This window comes from Paramormyrops kingsleyae, chromosome 20 (assembly GCF_048594095.1).
Source record: "Paramormyrops kingsleyae isolate MSU_618 chromosome 20, PKINGS_0.4, whole genome shotgun sequence".
NCBI classification, from domain to species: domain Eukaryota; kingdom Metazoa; phylum Chordata; class Actinopteri; order Osteoglossiformes; family Mormyridae; genus Paramormyrops; species Paramormyrops kingsleyae.
The window spans coordinates 2,027,264-2,049,034 of record NC_132816.1 but is presented as its reverse complement, the minus strand read 5'-3'; the positions used below and the strand labels follow the sequence as shown (position 1 = coordinate 2,049,034).

The 21,771-nt window shown below is 43.5% G+C and overlaps 1 protein-coding gene across 4 annotated transcripts in view; it reads left to right on the top strand.

Moving 5' to 3' along the window:
• mark1 (MAP/microtubule affinity-regulating kinase 1) overlaps positions 1-19,023 on the top strand; it is an 83,519-nt gene extending 64,496 nt beyond the window's left edge. For 2 of the 4 annotated variants that reach the window (XM_072703889.1, XM_023830360.2), the window contains 15 exons: positions 34-82; positions 1,668-1,733; positions 2,474-2,544; positions 3,821-3,877; positions 4,563-4,799; positions 5,396-5,515; positions 5,878-5,977; positions 6,152-6,264; positions 7,132-7,285; positions 7,894-8,075; positions 9,401-9,504; positions 9,645-9,791; positions 10,817-11,077; positions 14,644-14,688; positions 16,200-19,023. In XM_072703889.1, coding sequence (XP_072559990.1) covers positions 34-82; positions 1,668-1,733; positions 2,474-2,544; positions 3,821-3,877; positions 4,563-4,799; positions 5,396-5,515; positions 5,878-5,977; positions 6,152-6,264; positions 7,132-7,285; positions 7,894-8,075; positions 9,401-9,504; positions 9,645-9,791; positions 10,817-11,077; positions 14,644-14,688; positions 16,200-16,551 — 2,058 coding nt within the window. In that variant the 3' untranslated portion in view covers positions 16,552-19,023. The remainder of the gene's footprint in view (positions 1-33; positions 83-1,667; positions 1,734-2,473; positions 2,545-3,820; positions 3,878-4,562; positions 4,800-5,395; positions 5,516-5,877; positions 5,978-6,151; positions 6,265-7,131; positions 7,286-7,893; positions 8,076-9,400; positions 9,505-9,644; positions 9,792-10,816; positions 11,078-14,643; positions 14,689-16,199) is intronic. The other 2 variants (XM_072703890.1, XM_072703891.1) reach the window with 2 other exon arrangements.
• The last annotated feature ends 2,748 nt before the right edge of the window (positions 19,024-21,771 follow it).

The window sequence follows — 21,771 nt, the reverse complement described above, 5'->3', positions numbered from 1 at the left end:
CACTGATCCCTATGTCTTTTTCCCTTCCAACAGCTGTTCCGAGAAGTAAGAATAATGAAGATGCTGAATCATCCTAATATAGGTAGGCCTGTTCCCTTGGTTTCCTGCTGTGGCGTCCATAGTTAGTGCCAGTTTTTGCTACCTCCAAATCTTCATGCTTTTCACTTCCCGCATTATTAAGCAGTGGCGGTGACTGACAGCCTTTGAAGCCAATCAAAATGAAAAGTGGGTGTTCCTTTCAAAAACAGCCGCAGTGATGGGATTTACTTGATGGATTGGGCTACTGCATTCATCAGTATTACTTGTTTTCCGGAATGTGAGAGCAGCTCCATTTGTTTGCTTTAGAAATGCATTTCTGTCAGACAGCCCTAGCTGATCGCATGGCTGGCCCAGCCGGGAGTAAATTACCTGTATATAGCGTTATTAGCTGCGGCTGCCTGGTGGAAGTGCATTATCAGCCTGACAGACAGCACTTTTTCTCCTGTCCTGCGGTGCAGTTCTGTCTTTCAGGGCCTCACAGAGCTAGGCTTGATGGCTCTGGGGGGCAGCCAGGGATAAGCTGCAATTTGTTATTCGTTTTTCAAACCCTGAGCTTCATTTTCTGTGAATTATATCATATTATTATTAAATCATGCTAAATTGTACCATATAGTATTATTAATTCCCTTAATAGCATAAATCAGGGGTGGGCAATCTTATCCAGAAAGGGCCGCTGTGTATGCAAATTTTCACTGCAACTTCCTAATTAGATTACTAATTAGAGGACTGACTGGCTGAAGAGTCCTCACACCTGGGTTTGAACAGCTGACCTAAAGGTTATTCCAAAAACCTGCATACACACCGACCTTTGCGGGTAAGATTGGCCACTTGTGGCATAAATGGTCCATATGGTCAGAGACACTGCATACGTCTGCTGTTTTTGTGAACTCTTTTTTGGTGTGTTGCTTATGGTGACTCAGTGGGTAGTAATGTTTCCGCACCTTTAAATCCTGCCTTGGTGTTTGTATGGAGTTTCTCCTGGAACAGATGGTTACTTTGGCTGGCATCACTAAGCTGCCTCTGGTGTGTGTCGGGGTGTGGCCCTATCCTGTGCAGAGTAAGCAATTGAGAGATGGATACATTTTCTGTTCCTTGGCAAAGGGTTTTTTTTATTACTCTGTCAATTAATGAACATTTTCTAGGGTGAGATCGTGCTTCTTGTTGACATTTAGTGTAATGTAAATGAACCGGATTTTACTGTATAAGGTCTTAAAGCTCCATTGAAAAGTAGAAGCGCTTTGCAGAACATCTCCAACTTCGGGTACCAGTTTAGTGCAAACTTGACCACAGTATTGGCAGATTTGGTCCCAGTTGTGACATTTATGCTTTGAATTTCAATTTCATTGGTAACAAGCCTTTGCAGTTTCACATAAAGGGGTTTGGAGATACAAAATCTCCTTGTTAAATATATTGAACCAAAATATGAAAGGCATCATAACCTAGGATGGAGAGAAGCAGAAGGTGTTTGTGAAACAGCTAAGAGATCAACAGTCAGTGACAGTAACAGCAGAGTAAGAAAAGCTTTTATTGTTCTGTCCGCTTAACTCTGGATGAACAATCCCTTGTTTTATTTTGAATTGATGAGTCCTTTGTGTTCATGCTTTTTGTCTCTTTCTTCCCATCCACAGTCAAATTATTTGAAGTTATTGAGACTGAGAAAGCACTGTACCTCATAATGGAGTATGCCAGTGGAGGTGAGAGTGCCCCCCCACCCCGTACACCCCCAAAACCGGCTATTCCACATTCACTGACACCCGTCTGTCAGAAGCACTCAAACCTTTTTCCATCGTGGCAATAATAAAGAGGGTTAAACCGGAGCGTGTCAAGCAGTGTTTGGCATCCCAAACTTCCTGTGTACATCGGTAAACAGTCTAAAAGCCGTATACCTCTTATGAAAGGGGGGGCCATTGTCCTCTGTAATCCTCCTGAAGGGTGCCTGACTCACCCATCTTTGGCTCATTTCAGAGCAGGTACTCTCCTCTCCTGCTAGCGCAATCTATTACCCACAATTACCCACTGAATCACTGCACCCTCTAACTGCAATGTGTGCATCAAGATTCAGTAGCTACTTTCTGCACTTTTGAAGGAATTTTCAACACATGCGTCATAAACTATCAATGCATATATTTATGTGAACAAAATACCTATCCATTCACCATCTAGCACTGGAATTTTTTTACGATTCTTAATTATTTTAGTAACTTAAGTCTTTGCAAATTAACTATTTTGCGTAATAAATTATAATTGATACTCCAGTCTTGAACTATAAAAACAGTTGGTTTTATAAGTTATTATTTAGTTATTAGTTATTCCTGGTTTGTCTGGGTTAAAACATTCTGTTACCGGGAAATGTCACTTCGCTAATTTTGCACCGTTGGAAGGCCGTTGTTTGCTGTGACTCGCTAAGCTAAGCGTGTGCTCTGACTCCTTGCAGGGGAGGTGTTCGACTATTTGGTTGCTCATGGCAGAATGAAGGAGAAAGAGGCCAGAGCCAAGTTCCGCCAGGTGGGTTTGGGTCATTGTGACACGTTCAGTGTGACTCACTCTGCCACTCTGCCCATAATCACAATGACAACAATCGGCATGCTCTGAGCTGGCCATGTCAATATTCCATACGTGTGTGACAGACACATTTTGACATTGCTGCACTTTGAATTGGATCTTTGGAAAGGACCTTCCCTGATCTAGTTTCATATGTTCTTCAATGCATGAATGTGCATTTGTCATTGACCTTTTGCGCAATACAACACTGCAGTAAATCGATAAATATAATTTTGTACTATATCAAACAAACAATAAAGTGTGTTTTGAAATTAATGTTTGTTTTTAACTTAAGTAATCACCTCTGCATGTAAAAAATCGCCAAAAAACGGGTACTGTCCAGTGTCCCCACACGCGCTAATCGCCCCGTCTCTGCCGTTATGCACCTGCGAGCTTCGCTCACTGCATGCTGACATCTAGCGCCCTCTCGTGGTACAGCGCTCTGTAATCGTGGGTTAGTATCTCCGATGAATGACATGTCAGGCTTCACACGCGATGCATCACAAGGGGGCGATCCTATTTCTACCCTCCTGCTGTACTTCATTAATTTATATTAATTATGTCCCTTTGTGTTCAATTAATCAGCTATCAAATGCATTATAAACTCATGTAATTGATTTAAAATTTTAATTCATTCAGACTGTTCATTTTATATTTTGTACAATTTCTGTTTTATATTTAATTCACACATTTCATAATTTTGCATAACTTCATATTTTCAGGAATTTTTGCATAGGTATTTTTTGGATTATAATGAAATATATGTTTTGCATAGCCAATTTAAATTATTACATACTTTTCGTTTAATTTTTCATCCCTGCCTAATTTTTATAGGTATAAATTATTCACTCTGTCAGTAGCTTAGCTGGCATCCCAAGCGATACGGGAGCTCTTTTGTCTGCCAACGTCGGCAGCGGTCGTTAGCCGTCAGTCGCTAGCAGGCGGTAGGTGGTCCTGGGTTGGACGCCAACTGAGCTGCCGATCACGGCACAGTAATACTGCCCGGTGCCGAGCTTTTAAAATACAATAAAGCACAGAAATCAGATTTGCGGCACTCGGGGGGGAGGGGTAATGTTGTTCCTAAAAGCCTGTCTGCCACATTAGAGGAGTATTTTCACGCCGATTAATCGTGACATCGGTGCCCGTGGAAGGTGGGGAATTTGATGGAGGGTGGCACAGGTGCGGCCAGCCAGACGGAAAATCTCTCCCGCTGATGTGCGCAATTACACGTCCATTTCAGATAGTGTCGGCTGTGGAGTACTGCCATCAGAAGAGGATCGTGCACAGGGACCTCAAGGTGAGCCTCATCCTCCTGCCGCGGCCGATTAGGCGGAGACAGGGGGCGCTGGAGAGCTGCTTCTGCTATTCTGACACTTTCAGAAAAATGGGTGCCAATTTGTACCTTTGCTGTCACTGGGGCTATACCCTCAAGGGTAAAAGTGCATTTTAAGATAAGGAAATGGACTCAGCAACAGTTTTGTACCATTGGGGGTACATTGATGTTGTTTGTACCTTGGGGATGTTCCTCTGTATCTTAAAAGGTACAATTACCTACAGCTAGCTAGGGTACAATTGGCAGACCCTCAAGGATAGAGCCCCGGTGACAAGCACAGGTACAAAATTGGTGCCCCTGACAGTGTATAAACAAAGGAAGAGTTTAAATATACAGTATCTTGCAAATGTATTCAACCCCCCTAAAAATGACTGGGCTTGCCTGAATTAGAAATGATACATATATGTAATAGTGTCTTTCATAGAAAAATCAATTATTTGTCAGGAAATCTTTTAAAGAAAATCAGAAACTGATGTGTAACTGATGTGTAGTGCAAATATCCCCACATTCATTTTGCAGGTAATCTTGTCTTTCTGGACTTCAGCGTTGCAGCTGAAGCTGAATGTTCATTTATAAAGGATAGCTCCATGGCAAACGCCTGGCTGGTGTTGGCCTATCTAATCACCAGTCTGACGGCTGCCCTACGTAGGCGGAGAACCTGCTGCTGGATGCTGACATGAACATCAAGATTGCTGACTTTGGCTTCAGCAACGAGTTCACGGTGGGCAGCAAGCTGGACACCTTCTGTGGCAGCCCCCCCTACGCCGCCCCTGAGCTCTTCCAAGGCAAGAAATACGATGGTCCTGAGGTGGACGTCTGGAGCCTGGGGGTCATCCTCTACACGCTGGTCAGCGGCTCGCTGCCCTTCGATGGGCAGAACCTCAAGGTGACCCTCATACAGCATGCAGTCATGGTGGTCTGGATCTAAATCCAGTAACACTGCATAACTGCAAGCTCTCCTCTTTATCATCGGCACCATGACTATATGGAGAATGTTCTTTGTCTGCTTGGTATAGCAGTGCTTGTTTTGGTCAGCCATCTCTTCATTTATTTATTTAACAGAGGCTTTTTCCCAAAGTGCTGTACAATTCAGGAAACAGGGTCAGTCAGTCCCTGGAGAACTTGAGGTTTAAGGACCCAGCAGTGAAATCACTCTGCTGACCATGGGGTTTGAACTAACAACCTTCTGATAACAGGCATAGTGTTCCAGAATATTGTGGTCTATGAGTGTTGAATTCATCCTGAAATATTAAAATTATTGAAGTCGATACATGATAAAAGCAGATTGTGAGCACCAACCAATAATAATACAGCTTCAGAGCAGAGATTAGATTCGTGAAATTTAACATGGTGGAGTGCGGACTGCTGTTTGAGTTAATGCAGCGACATTGATGTCATTCCTGGTTCTTGTCTGGCTTAGCACCCTAGTCTGGCCTATGGACGCATGTTCCTCGTAACGCTGCTGTGTGTCGCCATGCGTAGGAGCTGCGGGAGCGGGTGCTGCGAGGGAAATACCGCATCCCCTTCTACATGTCAACTGACTGCGAGAACCTACTCAAGAAACTGCTGGTCCTGAACCCCTGCAAACGGGGCAGCCTGGAGGTACGCCTCCCCCCCGATGTGACCCCCAAACGTCCCCCTGACCCCTCCCCCCGAAATCATTTAGTAATTGTGTCTCGGGTCTGGTGTGCCATGTCATCACCAAACATTTTTTTTGTGAAAACACTTCAAAATCACACCAGAAATGTGTAAATACATGCTGCCTCGCATTCTCTATTGAGAAGGTTTTAGAGGATATATAAGAATATATCTTAACCGTATTTAGAAGTTTGAACTTGACAGCTGCTCTAACGACAGGAGTATGGGCTTGTCTGCACACTCATAACTCTCATGTCCATGTGAGAAATTATCCTCTGTGCCCTTCATGTCATGAAAATACTGCTGCCATCTCTTTCTCTTGCTAGCAAATAATGAAAGAGCGCTGGATGAACGTGGGCCACGAGGAGGAGGAGCTGAAGCCTTACGCTGAACCTGAGCTGGATTTCGGGGACAGTCAGAGGATAGGTCGGGACCCTTTGTCTCGATGAAACGCAGACGCTGAAAGCTCTCACCGTCGCTGTCCGAGTCTGCCGGTCGTATCGGGAATTCTTACTCCCTGCCCTCAGTGCTGCCGCAATCTCACCCTCACACCTCTGTCGATTTCTCTCCCCGACCCCTCTGCCCCCCTCCCCCACGTAGATCTCATGGTTACCATGGGGTTCCTGAAAGATGAAATTACAGAGTCCTTGGTGGGTCAGAAGTACGATGAGGTCATGGCCACCTACCTTTTACTGGGTAGGAAACAACCAGAGGCAAGTTGGGCGGATCAGCTAAGTCAATTTACACGCAGTTACACACACAGTGAAACATACCTGGGTCCTGCTAAAGCATGCAGTGCAGGACCTGAGCTCAGCACTGACAATGCAGGAGGACCATCAGAACTCTCTGGATTGTTAAATCTGTGAAGGGCGGCGGGTTGTCATTTGCAGGCATATCTGGCTGCCAGCCGCATGACGCTGCAGTTTAATGTGCTGGGAGAGAGGTAAGGTTACAGGGGCTCGATAGATACGTGTGGGAATCGCCCTGGCTTTGCCTCGGAGGACATTACCGTGTCATTGAAATGCTGCCACAGTGTAGCGCCTTGTGGCTGAGGTCCAGCAGTATCTTTCTGGATTTCTGTTTTTGGTTATGAAACTTGGCAAGGTTCAGTCTTACCTGCAGTTAAAATTATAGGATAGTAATGAAAATAAGGAATGAATAACAATTAATAAGCAGCCGGCCCATTAATGGCCTAACAATGTTGCCTGGTGATGTTGCTGAATTAAACATTGTATATGAGACTGTATTCTGTCTTAACCAGTAAGAATTAGGATCAGTTTAAAATCCATGATTAATAATGAAAATACAAACTCACATGGTACAATTATTGATTAATTAAATGTTAAATTTTGGGGAACCTGATTAAATTAAATTAAAGGGACCAGTAAAAGATAGAGGCACAATACGGACAAGGAGCAGTGTGTGTAATGTGAAAATTGTAAAAGACTCAACATCACAAACTGATTGAGCACGCAGGTAACGTGAGTTACATTAGAGTCCATGTTTCCTGACCTGGTATTAAAAAGAGCCTTGAAAGGAAGAGTGATCCTTTGCCTTCTTCCTGTTATTTATGTCCCCAGTTAGAGGGGAGTGACTCCCTCTCCAGCAGCAACCTGTGTCAAAGGTCACGACCCAACAGTGACCTGAACAACAGCTCTACGCATTCCCCGGCTCACTCCAAAGTACAGCGCAGCATTTCGGCCAATCAGAAGCAGCGGCGCTTCAGCGATCACGGTGGGGATTCACATTCAATCAAGTAAAGTAGTCCGAAAGATTCCCCTTTTATGGATGCTGTGATCCTGGCTCTCTGGTGCCCCCTGCTGGCATGTTACTTGTCACATTTTCCTTCACATCTTAGTGCATGTGGCTGGAGCTCATTGAGTTACCCATAATATTCTGATTTTACCCTGATGATTAAGCATTTGCAGAAGCACTTGACTGACTGGTCATCATTCAGGCTCGACACGTTGATGTGCACTTCCTTGTTTATGCTGACACACTGGATCAGAGCACAGTGGTCCCATCCCACCCTCTTGGTTTGGCTTTTGGACGTTTGCTCCTTTGCTGCTGTGTGTGTTAGATAAAATGGATGACCTGCCGTTCTGCAGATCCTAATAACACATTGGTTCTATGGAGGGTATTATAAATCCCCCAGTATGGCTCGGCAATCCATCTTCATTCATTACTTAGTGCTGTTTTTTAAATATATGGGAAATGTCAAGGGGTTATTTATAAGAAGCAATACGGTATCCCTTAATAATGTGGGAAATCAGTTAGCTCTGTTAAAGGGCCGGTGTCTGCCTCCTCTTTGTGACTGTGTGGCGGTTTTGCTGCCTTGCCAGTGGCCCCCAGCATCCCTCCGACGGTCTCCTACACCAAGCGAGCCCAGGCCAACAGCGTGGAGAGTGAGAAAAAGGAGGGCTGGGATGCCAGCCACAAGTTGGGCGCCTCCAGCTCCAAGGGCGACGTGCCAACGTCCCCCCTGGTAGTGCAGGAGAGGAAGAAGTCGGCGACAGGGCAAGGGGTGAGCGGCACATGGGAGGCCGTTGGGGGGCGGGGGGGCGGGGGCTGTTTTTCAGGAGGGAGTGACTCCTGAATTGTCACATCAGAGTGTCTGTCTGAAATGCTTCTCAGCACTAACCCTGTGTGTTGGGGGGGGGGGCATTTATCTAGCAGGAGAGAGACAGACTAGTTTTCATACCCTTTTGGCAACTATTCTACACTTGAAATAACTTCTTAGTATATATGTGGTTAAGAGCAAGCTATTTTTCCCTCATTTCTACAACTACTGTAGGCTATTCTCTACATGTAGTATAAATAATCCCGTGGCCACTCAGTATTTCAAAGCTGCAGCTGAACCTATTTATATGGACATAGTGAGAGGCTGAAATGGAGTAAAAGGAGTTTTACAGACTGCAGGAGTGTGTTGCATGCAGATTGGTGTGAATCAGTAATGGACGTTTCTCTCAGGTTAGCTGGTTTACATATCGACTGTAAGATCAGCTCTTAAAGAGCCTTTATTTTGCTGTTAATTGAATAGGTTGTACAGCAAGTTGCATAAATCTGTTGACTTCTACTGATAAAATTCTAGATACTTGATCTATCCATAACATAAGCATACCATCTGAAACATTTTTTAGTGCATACAATAATTTGCAGCACTTTACTTGACGGGCACGAATAGTATAGTATTATACACTTATGTATTAAATAACCACAAACTATGTCTTAGTTACATATTGATCTCATGTTAATTCATCATTTTTGAATCGTGATGCATGTTTCATCTCAAGCAGTCACTATATTTGTTACTGTATCTGTTAATTCAGGAAATCTTCGTAATCTACTGAAGGAACAATTCATGAATAACGCAAGTTACATACTGATCTCATATTTGTTCATCATTAATGAATCATGATGCATCTTTCATCCCAAGCAGTTACTATATATGTCACTATATCTGTTAATTCTGTAACCCTTTGTGAACTACTGAAGCAACAAGAAATGATTAACACAAGTTAAATGCTCATATTTGTTCATCATTAATGAATCATGATGCATCTTTTATCTGAAGAAGTGACTATATTTGTTCATGATTTTTACTTCAGGAGTAACTGTTATTACTAAGCATTTGTGTCCCATCAATAAAGTGTTACCAAATAATTATATATATTATAATTATATATACATTATATTATAATTATATATACATTTTTAAAAGTAAAAAAAAAACATATGAATCTTGTAAAATCCCCCACTGGGCTTCCCTCTCACCTCCTGTGAATGTCTGACCTGAAAGTCTCTTCACAAACTCCCCAATGACTGGTGTGCTATCCCACATTCCCACAGAGCAGCACAGCCCTGGGCGGAGCAATGACCCGCAGGAACACGTACGTGTGCGAGCGCTCCAGCACGGAGCGGCACTCCGGCATCCACAACGGCAAGGACAGCAGGTAAGGAGTCCTCTGGCAGCTAACACGTCTGCTGCCTGGTCCTTTATCGTTCAAGAGGGCGTCATTAGCCAGCACGCTAATGACTGATTAGCCTCTGTCTGAGGGCCTGAGACAGTTTGGTTAACCCTTCCCCTTCACAGCCTGACAGAGATGCCTGTCAGCACCTCCCCGCCCTTCTCTGGAGCGCCCTCTACCCGACCTCGTCACTCCAAGTCAGTGTCCACTCCGGGACACCCAGGCAAAGGTGCGCTTCCTCCCATTGAGGACAACAGTGAGTACAGGCCAAGGTAAGTGCCCAAGGGCATATCAGACCATCCTTTTAATCATTATTGATGTTGATGCAGGATATGCTCCTTTTGGGGTTGTAGGAGACCTAATGGACGTAATGATGCAATGATGCGTAAATTCACCATGACTCCAAGTTACGGAAAGCGCCCGGGATGCGGTGATCAAAGCAGGTTGCTGATTTGCTGTCGTCATCGTGATTCCCATATGTATGTGCTGTATTAGGACTTCCAGCTGTTTTACATTAAAATTAATTAATTTTTGAAACACCAGATAAATTAAAGAACTGCAGAGTGGTCTGTGGCTCAGTGGATTAGGCATCCGCAATGGCATGGGTTTGAATCCTGTAGCTGTCAGAGTGGTCATGTGGTTGTCCGATACTTAACCCAGGTCATTTTCGGGTGCAGGCTGGCCCTGCTCTCTGAGCCCAAGCTGCATCTTGCTTTGGACAGAAGTTACTACTAGATAAATGTGATGTTGGCTGTTTATGGACTGTAAGAGAGTACCAGCATTTCCACAGGTTGAGTATTTCCTCTTTTAGGATTGCTATTGTCTTTTGAAGACTCCTCCTGACCTCAGCTGCCTCTTGATAAACCCCTTTCCCGAAGCCACATGCTTTTAGCGTGATTAATCGACAAACTGCCAGCTAGCGAAAGCGGCTGCAACATCTTGCCTCATCGAACCGCTAAAATGTCTGAGTGTGGAGTCTGACTGATGACTGATCATGAGTGATGTTTGTTTGCTGGAGCTCAGCTTGGCAGCTGCTCAGCTTGTAGAGTTTTGGCCAGACAGTCCACAGTTACAGTAATTAAAGTGTCAGTGCTGCTTTGTCTAACAGTGCATCCAAGAAACATAATTAGCGTTCAAACTGCCTTTGATAAGTTATTACAGCGACCTGGGAAGCTGTTGTATGTTTGTGGCTGTTTTCACCTGCCCCAGACACCCTGTTGTTAGAGGATCAGAGAATCAAAACCGCGCTGGGTCAGGGTGCCTCCTGAATCGACTGCTTCTGTCTGTTGGCCTGTAGCTCTGCCCCCCGTGCCCCGGCCGCCTCCCCCTCGGCCCACAGCATCAGCAGCAGCAGCACGCCCGAGCAGAGCCGCTTCCCGCGCGGCACCTCCAGTCGCAGCACCTTCCACGGGGGACAGCTGCGGGACCGGCACGGCACTGCCTACAACGGCCCCCCTGCCTCACCCACGCTGTCACACGATGCCGCCGCCCTGGCGCAGGCCCGCCGTGGCACCTCCAGCGGCATCATCGGCAAGATCACCGCCCGCTTTGTCCGCAGGTCAGTCTTCATCGCCATGGCAACCCCTGGATTCGCGGGGGTGAGAACCTTCCTTCTGCATCTCCAGCCTGTTGGTTAAATCCTCCTGTCAATCAGTGGTACCAGCCAATCAAATCAGTACGTTCATTTGCGTCCCGGTCAGGTTCCTGGGGCATCTGATAGACCATGCTGATATACAGTTTTCATACAAAGTCAGGGGCTCAGGTGCATTCCTGCTCCTGACCAACACAGGATCTGTCATACCGCCCCCCCCGGAAGCTCTCTTCCTGCTCATGATTACTAATTATTACCCAGGTGGCCATTCATTCTTTCCCTCAGTCAACAAAAATCTTGGTCAGAGATGGATGGTGGCATGAAGGGGGACATGATCACGAGGATTCATTTTAAACTTTTTAAATTTTAAATTTCTGGACGCCTATATACCTGTGTGCCTAGAGTACAGACCATCATCACTGTAACATCTAGCCAGCCATCACCATTCACGTTACCCACGTGGGGCTGCATGTAGAGCAGCACCGACCGATGATGTGAGCAAACTAAGCGCCTGCTTAGGGCCCAGTGGCCAGCAGGGGGCCCTCCAACTGATCAGGTTCTCAGAATGGGAAGGAAGTTGACAAATGAAAACTGGGTTCATCAAATTTTGCTTAGGGCCCCAAAAAACGGTTGGGCCAGCCCTGATGTAGAGCCAGTCTGGAGCCGACCATGACCTGTTCACAGCCTTGCATGTATGTTAACTGGGCAGTCATGTGACCCCTCGACTCGGCCGGGAAACCTGAGATGTGCTATTGAGTGTTTGGAGGTTCTGACCGGCCATGGTGAGCCAAGGGCAGACAGTAAATCAATGCTGTCGTTATCAGGTGTAGAACTCAGCACGTGCACAGGGGACATGAGCGGCTGTGTCACCTTTACTACGAGGCCAGCCCCTGAGTTCCAGTTCAAGCTCATCGCCTGAGTTCTGATGGGAAAGAAAAAACAATATGTCTGTATTGTTATTTAGCATTAGCCTGAGTATTATACACTGGTGTGGAATTAAAAACCCAGATTCTTTGTTGTTCAATTAAGCAAACATACATTGATTTCAAGCCAGGTTATTGATCTTGAAAGCTTATACATATAACTAGACTTCAGGTCTTGCTGCATCAATTTTTCATTGCTAATAAAGGGTATTCCGGTCATAAGAGTATCATCAGCTTTTTGAGAGGAGCCTTACCCACAGAAATATAACTGTGATTTATAGAGCAGACAGGAGGTAGGTGCCCCCAGCCAGCGAGTGATATACAAGCACCTCCCACTAAGCCGCTCCTTTGCTGTCCACTGCCTATCACATGACATGACGAGCTCCCAGTCGTCTTTCTCCCCTCTCCCAATCGAACCCCCCAATGTGAAATGCATGGGACCAGCAGACCAAAACACACCGATGACTCACTCCCTGATGACTCTGGTCGCCAGCATCAATATTCCGGCAGTATTTTTGTCTCCTGGGTTTTTGTCGTTATATTACATATTGCATGTATTTCATGTAATATATTCTATGTAGACCTCGTACTGTAAAGCGGGTGTGGCCTTATTTATGTTACATAATTAGGAATTTTATTTTTTAATTTGTATTATAGCCAGTCTATGGCTGTGTAGAATAACCATATCAGCATTAATATGCACCTTTTTCTGTGACTGGAGGTTATCAGATGATCATAATTCTATGCAAACAGAGACTGGTTCACAGGGAACAGGAAATTACAATGGATACAAAGTCTCAAGCATCCTGGGACTATTGATATTTATAGTTCAGGCTTTCTGGTTGCTCACTTCAACATGTCAGTAGTATTTATAATAGTAAAAATACTTTATGGAATAAATACGGCCGTGTGTTCATAAGTAAAGCATCAACAATGCAAGTAACGCGTGTCTTTGTGACCCTGCAGGTGTCACCTCATATCACCACTTAGCAACGATGGCTAATTTAGCTCGAGTCAATTAACATTGATGTCATGATGAATGACTGAGCTAGTTTCAGCTCCACTCCGAGCTGTCCTCTTTCGCCTAGCCAGCGGCGGAGTTAGAAATTCTGGGCCTTGGGCTCCCCGGGTTGGCCCTTCCAGTCTGAAGAAATACGGGTCTTATAGCGTGCCGGGCCCCATGAATCTGCCAGGGTGTCCCTGCCCCACCAGCACTTCTGGGCCTAGCTGATCACTGTGTTTGTCCTGTTGCACTAAATCAATTTTATTTAAGCTCTGCACCAACTATCTAAAATGAGCTATTATTAATAATAAATAATAATAATTGTAATAAAGAAGAAGAGAAAGGTAGATGGCATGGTGGTGCAGTGGTTAATGCTGTTGCCTCATGCCTCTGGGACCCGGGTTCAAACCCCTGCTATTTGTCTGTGTGTGGAGTTTGTATGTTCTGCCTGTGTCATCAATGGGTTTCCTCTGCGTCCTGGGTTGTTTCCTGCCTTACACCTATAGGCTCTGCCTGCCCCCCGCCCCCAGCCAGAACCCCAAATAGGACAAGCGGTTACAGAAAATGGATGGATAACAATGAAGGCTGTGGTTTATCAGGGTTTTATGTAAAAAGAAAGCTCATTTGTTATGCATCTTTTTTTTTTACAAAAAATAAATAAATAATGCCTTAAATAACAACATATAAAAACGTTTGATTAATTAAACTGCAACTCAATCCAGTCAGAACATGTATTGGCATACTTTTAACTTGTATAATTGTTTTCTATAGAAATGAATTTAACACTTAGCATGTCCTGTCATTACAAAAAAATTCTACTACTGAATACATCTTCATGCCCAGTACATGTTCATGTTTGGATTATAGTTATAATGGGACCTAATCTGAGTTGTTTGGTATTTTTTTACACTAGGCAAGTTTAGTTGTTATACCTATTTTATACTTTATATACTATTTATATATATTTATATACTTTATTATACTATTATATACTTTATACTATTTTATAATTTTATACATTCCATGCAACGTTAAAACACTTTTTCTTGTAAGTATTCATTTTGAAAGCTTCTGCTTATCGGTGTGGCATGAATCGCAAATTATTAAGAGATAAATAAGGGCGTTTTGAGCAACTTCAGTCTGCAGCACGTGTGCGGTGTGTCGTTTCTGCCTGCATTATCCCCTTTAATAAATCTCTGATGTAACCTTCACTGTCAGTGTGGTGCAAACTGTAGCCTGGGATCAGGTTCCTCTCTCTGCTGGACTGGCCCAAGGCATGAGCGACCTAAGCGGCTGCTTAGAGCCTAGCTGCCACTAGGGGGCTCCCCTTCTAATCAGCCTGTCAGTAAGAAGGCAGATGACAAATGACAAATAGGGTAATCAGATTTTGCTTAGGGGCCCAGAAAGGGTTGTGCCAGTTCTGCTCCTCTGCTTGTGTGTGTCATCTTCTTCAGTTCTGCCGTGGGCTTGGTGTGCTAACGCTTTCTCTCCTGGGTGCTCCCCTGGGTTGCACTGTGGAGAGGCGGGGTCGCTGTGGCCCCCTCCTCCCAGTGTGTGTCCCATGCCCTTCTCTGATAATGAACTTTACCCTCTCGATTGCCTCCGAGGGTTCCCAGTGAAGGAGAGGCCAGTGCTAAGACAGACGCCACAAGGTGAGATACCACTCGAGATACTGTGAGATCATTCAAGGACCGACCTGCTGGTCAATCTGAGCTCTGGAAACAAGAATATATCCTGGAATATCATATCATATAAAGAAAGAGGGGTCTGAAGCCTTGGAGCTGGGTTTGAATTCTAGGGTGAAAAGACTCCAGTGGGTTAGATAACATCACAGGTGCACAGTCATCGTCATGTTTGTGAGCGACCAGCTGCGTGTTGCTCCAGCCGTGTCCTGCTTCACGCGATCATGCCTTTGCTCATGTTGTCATCTCATTTGCATGTCTCACATGCTGCTTTTGCCATGGTTTTTTGGTGGGAATCCATAGCCTCGGCCCTCCTGCCCTCGCTGTCTCCATGTCCCGGGCCAATGTCGTTCGCTTCACTTGATGTGGATCACACCCTAAAAGAAGAAGTGAGGCTAGCATGGGCCTAACATTTCATAGGCAGCCCTGGCTGTTGCATTATGGGACATCTCGTAAACGAGCAGGGTGGAGATGGGGGCATCCAGAATGTCACCATGGAAACCTAAGATTTGTGCTCCACGTGCCGTCCAGGCCACTGCAGGAACATCTGTGGTGTCTATTTAATTATCGAGGATCTGGGACATCAAAGGTATTTCAGGACGAATGTGTTCATTCAGGGGAAACGTGACAAGGTCTTCTTCAGCTTCTCAACACTCAGTGTTAGTCACCAACTTTTTATTAAAAAAAACATTTCCCAGAGTATCCCATGCTAATTCTGCGTAATTCTGTGCTGCTTTCTTAAATAAAAAAATAAGAAATTTATAAATGGTGTTAGTTAGATCTCAGGGACATATTTTTGGCACTACTATTTCATGTTTTTGAATAAAATAGACTGGACAATACTTTATTGGGCAAATTCATTTGCCCACACATCAGATTGGACACAATAGTTGTTCACTTACATACTATAAACAGAGAGCAACACTCACACATGGATATGAAAGGTAAAGAAATACAGGAAAATATGCAATTATGCAATTTTTTACTTTGGTTTCCTTTTGCACTTGTTGCCGAAACCTTGCTCTTTATCAAACTAGACAGTAAACTGCATCCATGACTTGAACTTTGACCTTTCAATTCTTTTGTTTACTTTGCAGAGATATATTTTAGAATCAAATATCTAAAGGCTATATCTACAGAGAGGCATTTGAACAACCCAGCTGTGTGTGTAACGTTATCCTATCCATCATGGCATTACCTAAATGTCCTTCATCGATCATTTCCTGCATCTCCAGAATATTGCTGTTTCTCCACAAGATGGCGCCCACCGCAGCACGCGATGGTTCAGGAAAAAAACTTTGCTGACCAGTCTAGACTTGAACGTTTAAAAGTGGTGCATGACTTTAAATGGTTCCTTAAATTTATGGGAAGACTGCTGAGGAGGACTTTTGGGTTAGATAAGTACAGATAGCGTACTGCTCACTTCAAGGGCGTCGTATCCAAGTGAGAAACGATGTGATGGTGATGCCATCTATTTCCAGGAGCACCTCTGGAGAAACGAGGGAGTTCAGGGAGGAGAGCCGGGAGTCGAAGCCTCGCTCGCTACGCTTCACCTGGAGCATGAAGACCACCAGCTCCATGGACCCCAACGACATGATGCGCGAGATCCGCAAGGTGCTGGACGCCAACAACTGCGACTTTGAGCAGCGTGAGCGCTTCCTGCTCTTCTGCGTCCACGGCGACGCCCACCAGGACAACCTGGTCCAATGGGAGATGGAGGTGTGCAAGCTGCCCCGCCTTTCACTCAACGGCGTGCGTTTCAAGCGGATATCGGGGACCTCCATCGCCTTCAAGAACATAGCGTCCAAAATCGCCAACGAGTTGAAGCTGTGAAAATTACATTATCGAGAAAAACACGGAGACAAAAACGGAGCCACGGGTTGCTTCTTTTACCAATGGGATCAGGGTAGAGTCTCGATTTTTCTGCGCAGTGTTTAACATGGAGAATGTATGGATATTTCGTTCTGTGCCGTGATTGGCTGGCCAGTGGCAGGAAAAAGCAGAGGAATGGCGCCTCTCTTTCAACCCCGCTCCACCCATAATCCTCTTCCCCGTGTCAATAATGCAACTTATCTGGTTATAACCAACCTTCCAATCTGCAATAAGCCTAAAATTTTCTTATTAATGACTTGCAAAACTCTGTTATTTATGCTGAACAAATGAAAAAAGGAGAGAAGGGTGAGGAATGTTTTTTTTTCCACATGCACAGGTAAATATTTAGAATGTTCTCTTAAGACTTCTGTTGGTATAGTTGTATATTACGAGAATCCTCTAACATCTACCAGTGTTGTATAGGTGTCTTAATTTCTGTACAGAAAAGTAGTCTAATGTTGCATATTGTATTTGAGTTTGACCCTTTTTTCATTATCGATGTCTGATTGTTTACCTGCACTCTGTGAAGTTGTTTTTAATTTCCATTTTTTAAAGAATAAATGTTTTAAACTTATTTTTGCTCAAGAATATGGACATATTCACATTTGCTTTCTATTTTGTACGAAACCAGAGCGTGGTCTTAATGTTAGAGAAAAAGACAAATGCAGTATCCAAATATATTGAAAACCAGGCAGAATGCATCACAAAGCCCTGCACACTTAACTTTCTCTTTTATGTTTTTCGGTTGTGTGTGTTGGCTAAAGAAAGAATTATAGCCTCTCCGAATTCAACGGCTGTATAGGTTTGAAAAAACACAAATTAATTAATTTATTCATTCTGAGAACTTGAGGAAGGGGCATTATAATAACTCAGCCGCTGAGGATTATGGGAAAGTGCTACAGCTATTACTGTGGAGCCCTGATTGTGTCTGGCTTTCCCTGAAATACTGCCCTTGCTCTTAGGCTTGCTCTACTGGCTGTTTTGCAAAATTCCCCTGAATTATTTTTCTGTCACTCACGTCGAAATATTTAGGAGATTGATTGTATTTATTCCACGAAATCATGCCCGTGATGTGCTGCTTTATAACCTGGAGGCAATTGCCTTTTGAGCTTGCCTTTATAATTTTGTTTTCCCAATTGTGAAAATTACAGCTGAACCACTAGTGCTGGTACATTTGTACTTATTTTGTACTACATTAACCAGTAGGTTAATTGTGCAATGGTTATTCTATGTTGTACTGCTGTGAGGATGCCATACAGTCCCTTCTCGTAGATTCTTGTAATACCGAGGAAAACCTTGACTTGTTTTTGTTCTTTTCATTTTCATATGTATAACAGTTTAAAGGACATTTTTTTGGCACCATGATCATCTCTGGAAGCATTTTATTGGGAAGCTTTCGCCTGTGCTGCCTTCCCCCAGTGGCATTATGGGATACCACAGAGGACTGTGTGTGCGGTGTCATGGTGTGTAGTCCCTTCTTCTGATGGCAGCTGATTGGACGCTCATTTCGTTGCCTTAGCAGGATTATGAGGCTCAGAATGAAAGGGAGAAGGTTTCAGAAAATGTGACCACTCCCTTCCCCCATCCCCGCTCCCCACAATGTTCTCTGAAGCAAAAGTGATGCGAGTCATCTGGGTTCTCTCCAGTGCACAATATTAAAACTTACTTGAAAGGAACCTCCTTCGAATGTCCCATTTGTTATTTACTTAAGAATGGAGAATCGCACTGCCGCAGTGTCATTTTCCATGTTAAAATTGAGAAACTGCTGTGTCAAGGCATTGGGTTTCAGATGGTTTCCAGAGGGTATTTCAGATTCTGTGTAATCTAAACAGATTATCTGAAATAAATTGAGTTATTTAAAATTAATTTGTTAAATGAATATTGTGTGTTTTATATGGGCAGTGTGGTGCCATGGTGGTGCAGTGATTAGTGCTGTTGCCACTCATCTCTGGGACCTGGGTTTGATTGTCCACCATGGCTCCATGTGTGTGGAGTTTGCATGTTCTCCCCCTATATTGATGTGGGATTTCAACTGGTTTCCCCCCACAGTCCAAAAACATAATGAGGTGACTTGAACTTACCACACTGCATATATGTGTGTGTGCCCTGCAATAGGTTGGCACCCCATCCTGTGTTAGTTTCCTGCCTTGTGCCCGTAACTTCTAGAACAGCGCCCTCCCCGAATAGGGTAAGCAGGGATGGATGTCTCATACTCACTGTAGTATTGTTTGATCTTTTAGTAGTATGGCACTAAATTAACCATAAAGAGAGAGAATTAATGAATGAAATGCTTAGCTCATATAATTGCGATCAGTGTAACACCATACAGGCATTGTAATGCCCACTATTGTCCAGTGTATTGCTGAACAGCGACTGAAAGAGTATATGTACTTTAATTTATTTAGCAAATAAATGTATCAGTGAGTATCAGAAGGCAGGTTCAGGCAGTATTCCTGAAGTTTATAGGGTTAGGGGTCTTGCTGAGGAGCCTCTGCCAGCCATGGGATTGCTGACATTCCGATCATGGGCATGGTGTCCTGACCCTTCTCATGGGAATGATCTAAATCACAGTCATCCCATGCAAGGCAGGGTGTGAGGGACAACAGAATTACAGCAACATTCATCTAAACAGCCATTGACTGAGCAGGAAAAGCAGAGGACCTAAGAAATGCACAATTATGGGGAGAAGAGGGGTGCATAATTAATTAATTCAAAGATAAAAAACTAAATTTCTCAAGAGAAAAAATATTTTCATGCATGCAAGTAACATCAAATGGTGGTTTGAAGACCAGCTACGGCACCCCAGTCATTTCCCAAGATGATGACATTTGCAAATAGCAAGAATCAAAAATAGTTCTTAAAAACAAAACATCCAGACCCACTACTGCACCAGCAGAGGGTACATTTTTAAGAGACAATACAGTCATTTTGGTTATTTTGAAAACAGATAATAAACAGAAAAGGGAAATATTCAAAAAATTTAAGAAGGGGTCACCAATAAAAACAGAAAACATCTTCTGGAGACTCTGTGTTATTGCTTTTGTTTTAATCTTTGTGTTTTTGTTTTGTTTTCTTCAGCTGTGATGTCAGCAATAACCCAGCTGTGATGTCAGCAATAACCCAGCTGTGATGTCACCTACAGACAATGTTGAAGCTGTGGCATGTTTGTTACATGGCTCACAAGCACCACATTTGATCAGTAACACTGGTCAATAAATATTTACTTTCTTTTTGTTACACAAATCAAAATAGGTGAATCTTACAGTACTGTTTGTCCTGAATTCAAATCAGAATTTAACCATCATGAAGGATTTTGAGTGACAATGAAAACTTACGCTAAACGCATATTTACAATATATGTTCATGGTAGAAGTGACTTATCTTAAAGGTAGAAGTGTGTGATTTTCTGCTGTACTTGGCCTCAGAAACATCCCTCCTAAGGGTCCCGCAGAAGTCAGCCAGCATACTGGGACTCCACTTGCCTTGATATCATTTTTCCATACCAGAGAGAGAGCAGAACCTTATCTCTACATGTTCAAACATGGTACAGCCTGTAAACTCTGACAAAACACACTTATAGTACTTTGTGCCCTTCTTTAAAGTCCTAAAAATGTTCAGAAATAAAATTAAAATATTTTTTCCTAAATTACTCTGAAGTATGCCCATACATTCTTCATAAGTAATAATATACTATCAATATAGCCTAAAAAGGACATCACTAAAAACTATGGGTGAGAGCAAAACTTTGAGTGCGTTTCTTAAATCAACATTAAAAAGTTAATGAAAAACAACCCATACGTGTTTTATCCTCAGATTTTTGTTATATGAAATACTCGTGTTTTAAACATTTAACAATTAAAAAATATGGTCTTTTCAAAACCTTGTGTGATGTGAAAATTTTGAAGTTATTTCTGTGATCAGCATCACAAAATCTATCTGGCACACCAAAAAATGTGAAGGAAACAAAATCCTTGTAGACCAGTATAATCAAACAAACCAGAGATCTGATGACCCCAGAGCTGATACATCTTCCCAGGAGCAAAGGCATCATGAAGATGACATGGCAGAACAGTAGCAAACATGTACAGACGCTCTGAAAGTTACGAACTTTCAGATGTATGAATGAAGAGGACTGTAAGTCCAAATCATATTTGTTGGGCTCCTGTTTCCTGTCCGCAACATCAATTGCGCCTAGTACGACTTCTGGCCATTACTCCCACCGTGCAGCATCCTAGATCTTTGTACTTGCATATACCCTTAAAATAATGTTGAATAACGACTTATGGACATTTCAAGTCACGAACGTAACTCATTCGTAAGTAGAGGAGCGTCTGTATACCTATGTATGCAGATTTATAACACAGGTCCTGTTTCACAATATTATCAAAAGTTACATGCTGATTTTGGTCACTTAAAACCTGCAATTCATAGGTAAAAATTGCAAATAAGCATACGTTTATTTGCCCTGTATGTGAGTCTGCTGTGTCAAAATCATTTTCATCTTCTACCATTGTGGAGTGGCATAGCGCGAACATGGCCGTTATTTCCTCTCGATTTCCAAAGAAATGCAGTTTGGTGAGCTACTGTGGGCAAATATGCCACGATGTGTGAGTGTGTGTGCCTTGAAAATGGCAGGCAAGTTCTCCATTGTATCCCTTGTGCTGTGTGCCCTGGAATGGGCCCAGGCTCACTGTAACCCTGTACTGCATTAGTGGTTATTGGAAATAAAATAAAAGGGATGCGTTTACGCATATGCCTGTAGTATAGTCCTACAAGGTCACAGGAGATTGTAACGTAATCAAGGGCATAACTTTGGGTAGAGCATGGTTGGGGGGTTGAGGTCTCCACCCATTAAAAGGGGTCCAGGGGACTGTAGTGAAATTATTCTGTAGGGTTGCTGCAGTATGAAGGTGGCTGCATGCTTCACACAAAATCGATGGAATCGACATTGTCACAGGACACGTCACTTTCCCGTCTGTCAGCAAGTTACATGATTTATGTCAGTATTCAGCTGTACGAAAAGCCACCTACAGCTAACACTGCATATTGCGTAATTTCAACAGACAACAAAAAGGTTTAGGACCATGTACTCAACATGCAGTTCACACATCTATCCACATGGGGCAGAAACCACGAGTCCACTGGTTCACATTTAAAATGAAATGTGTAAATGGAATACAG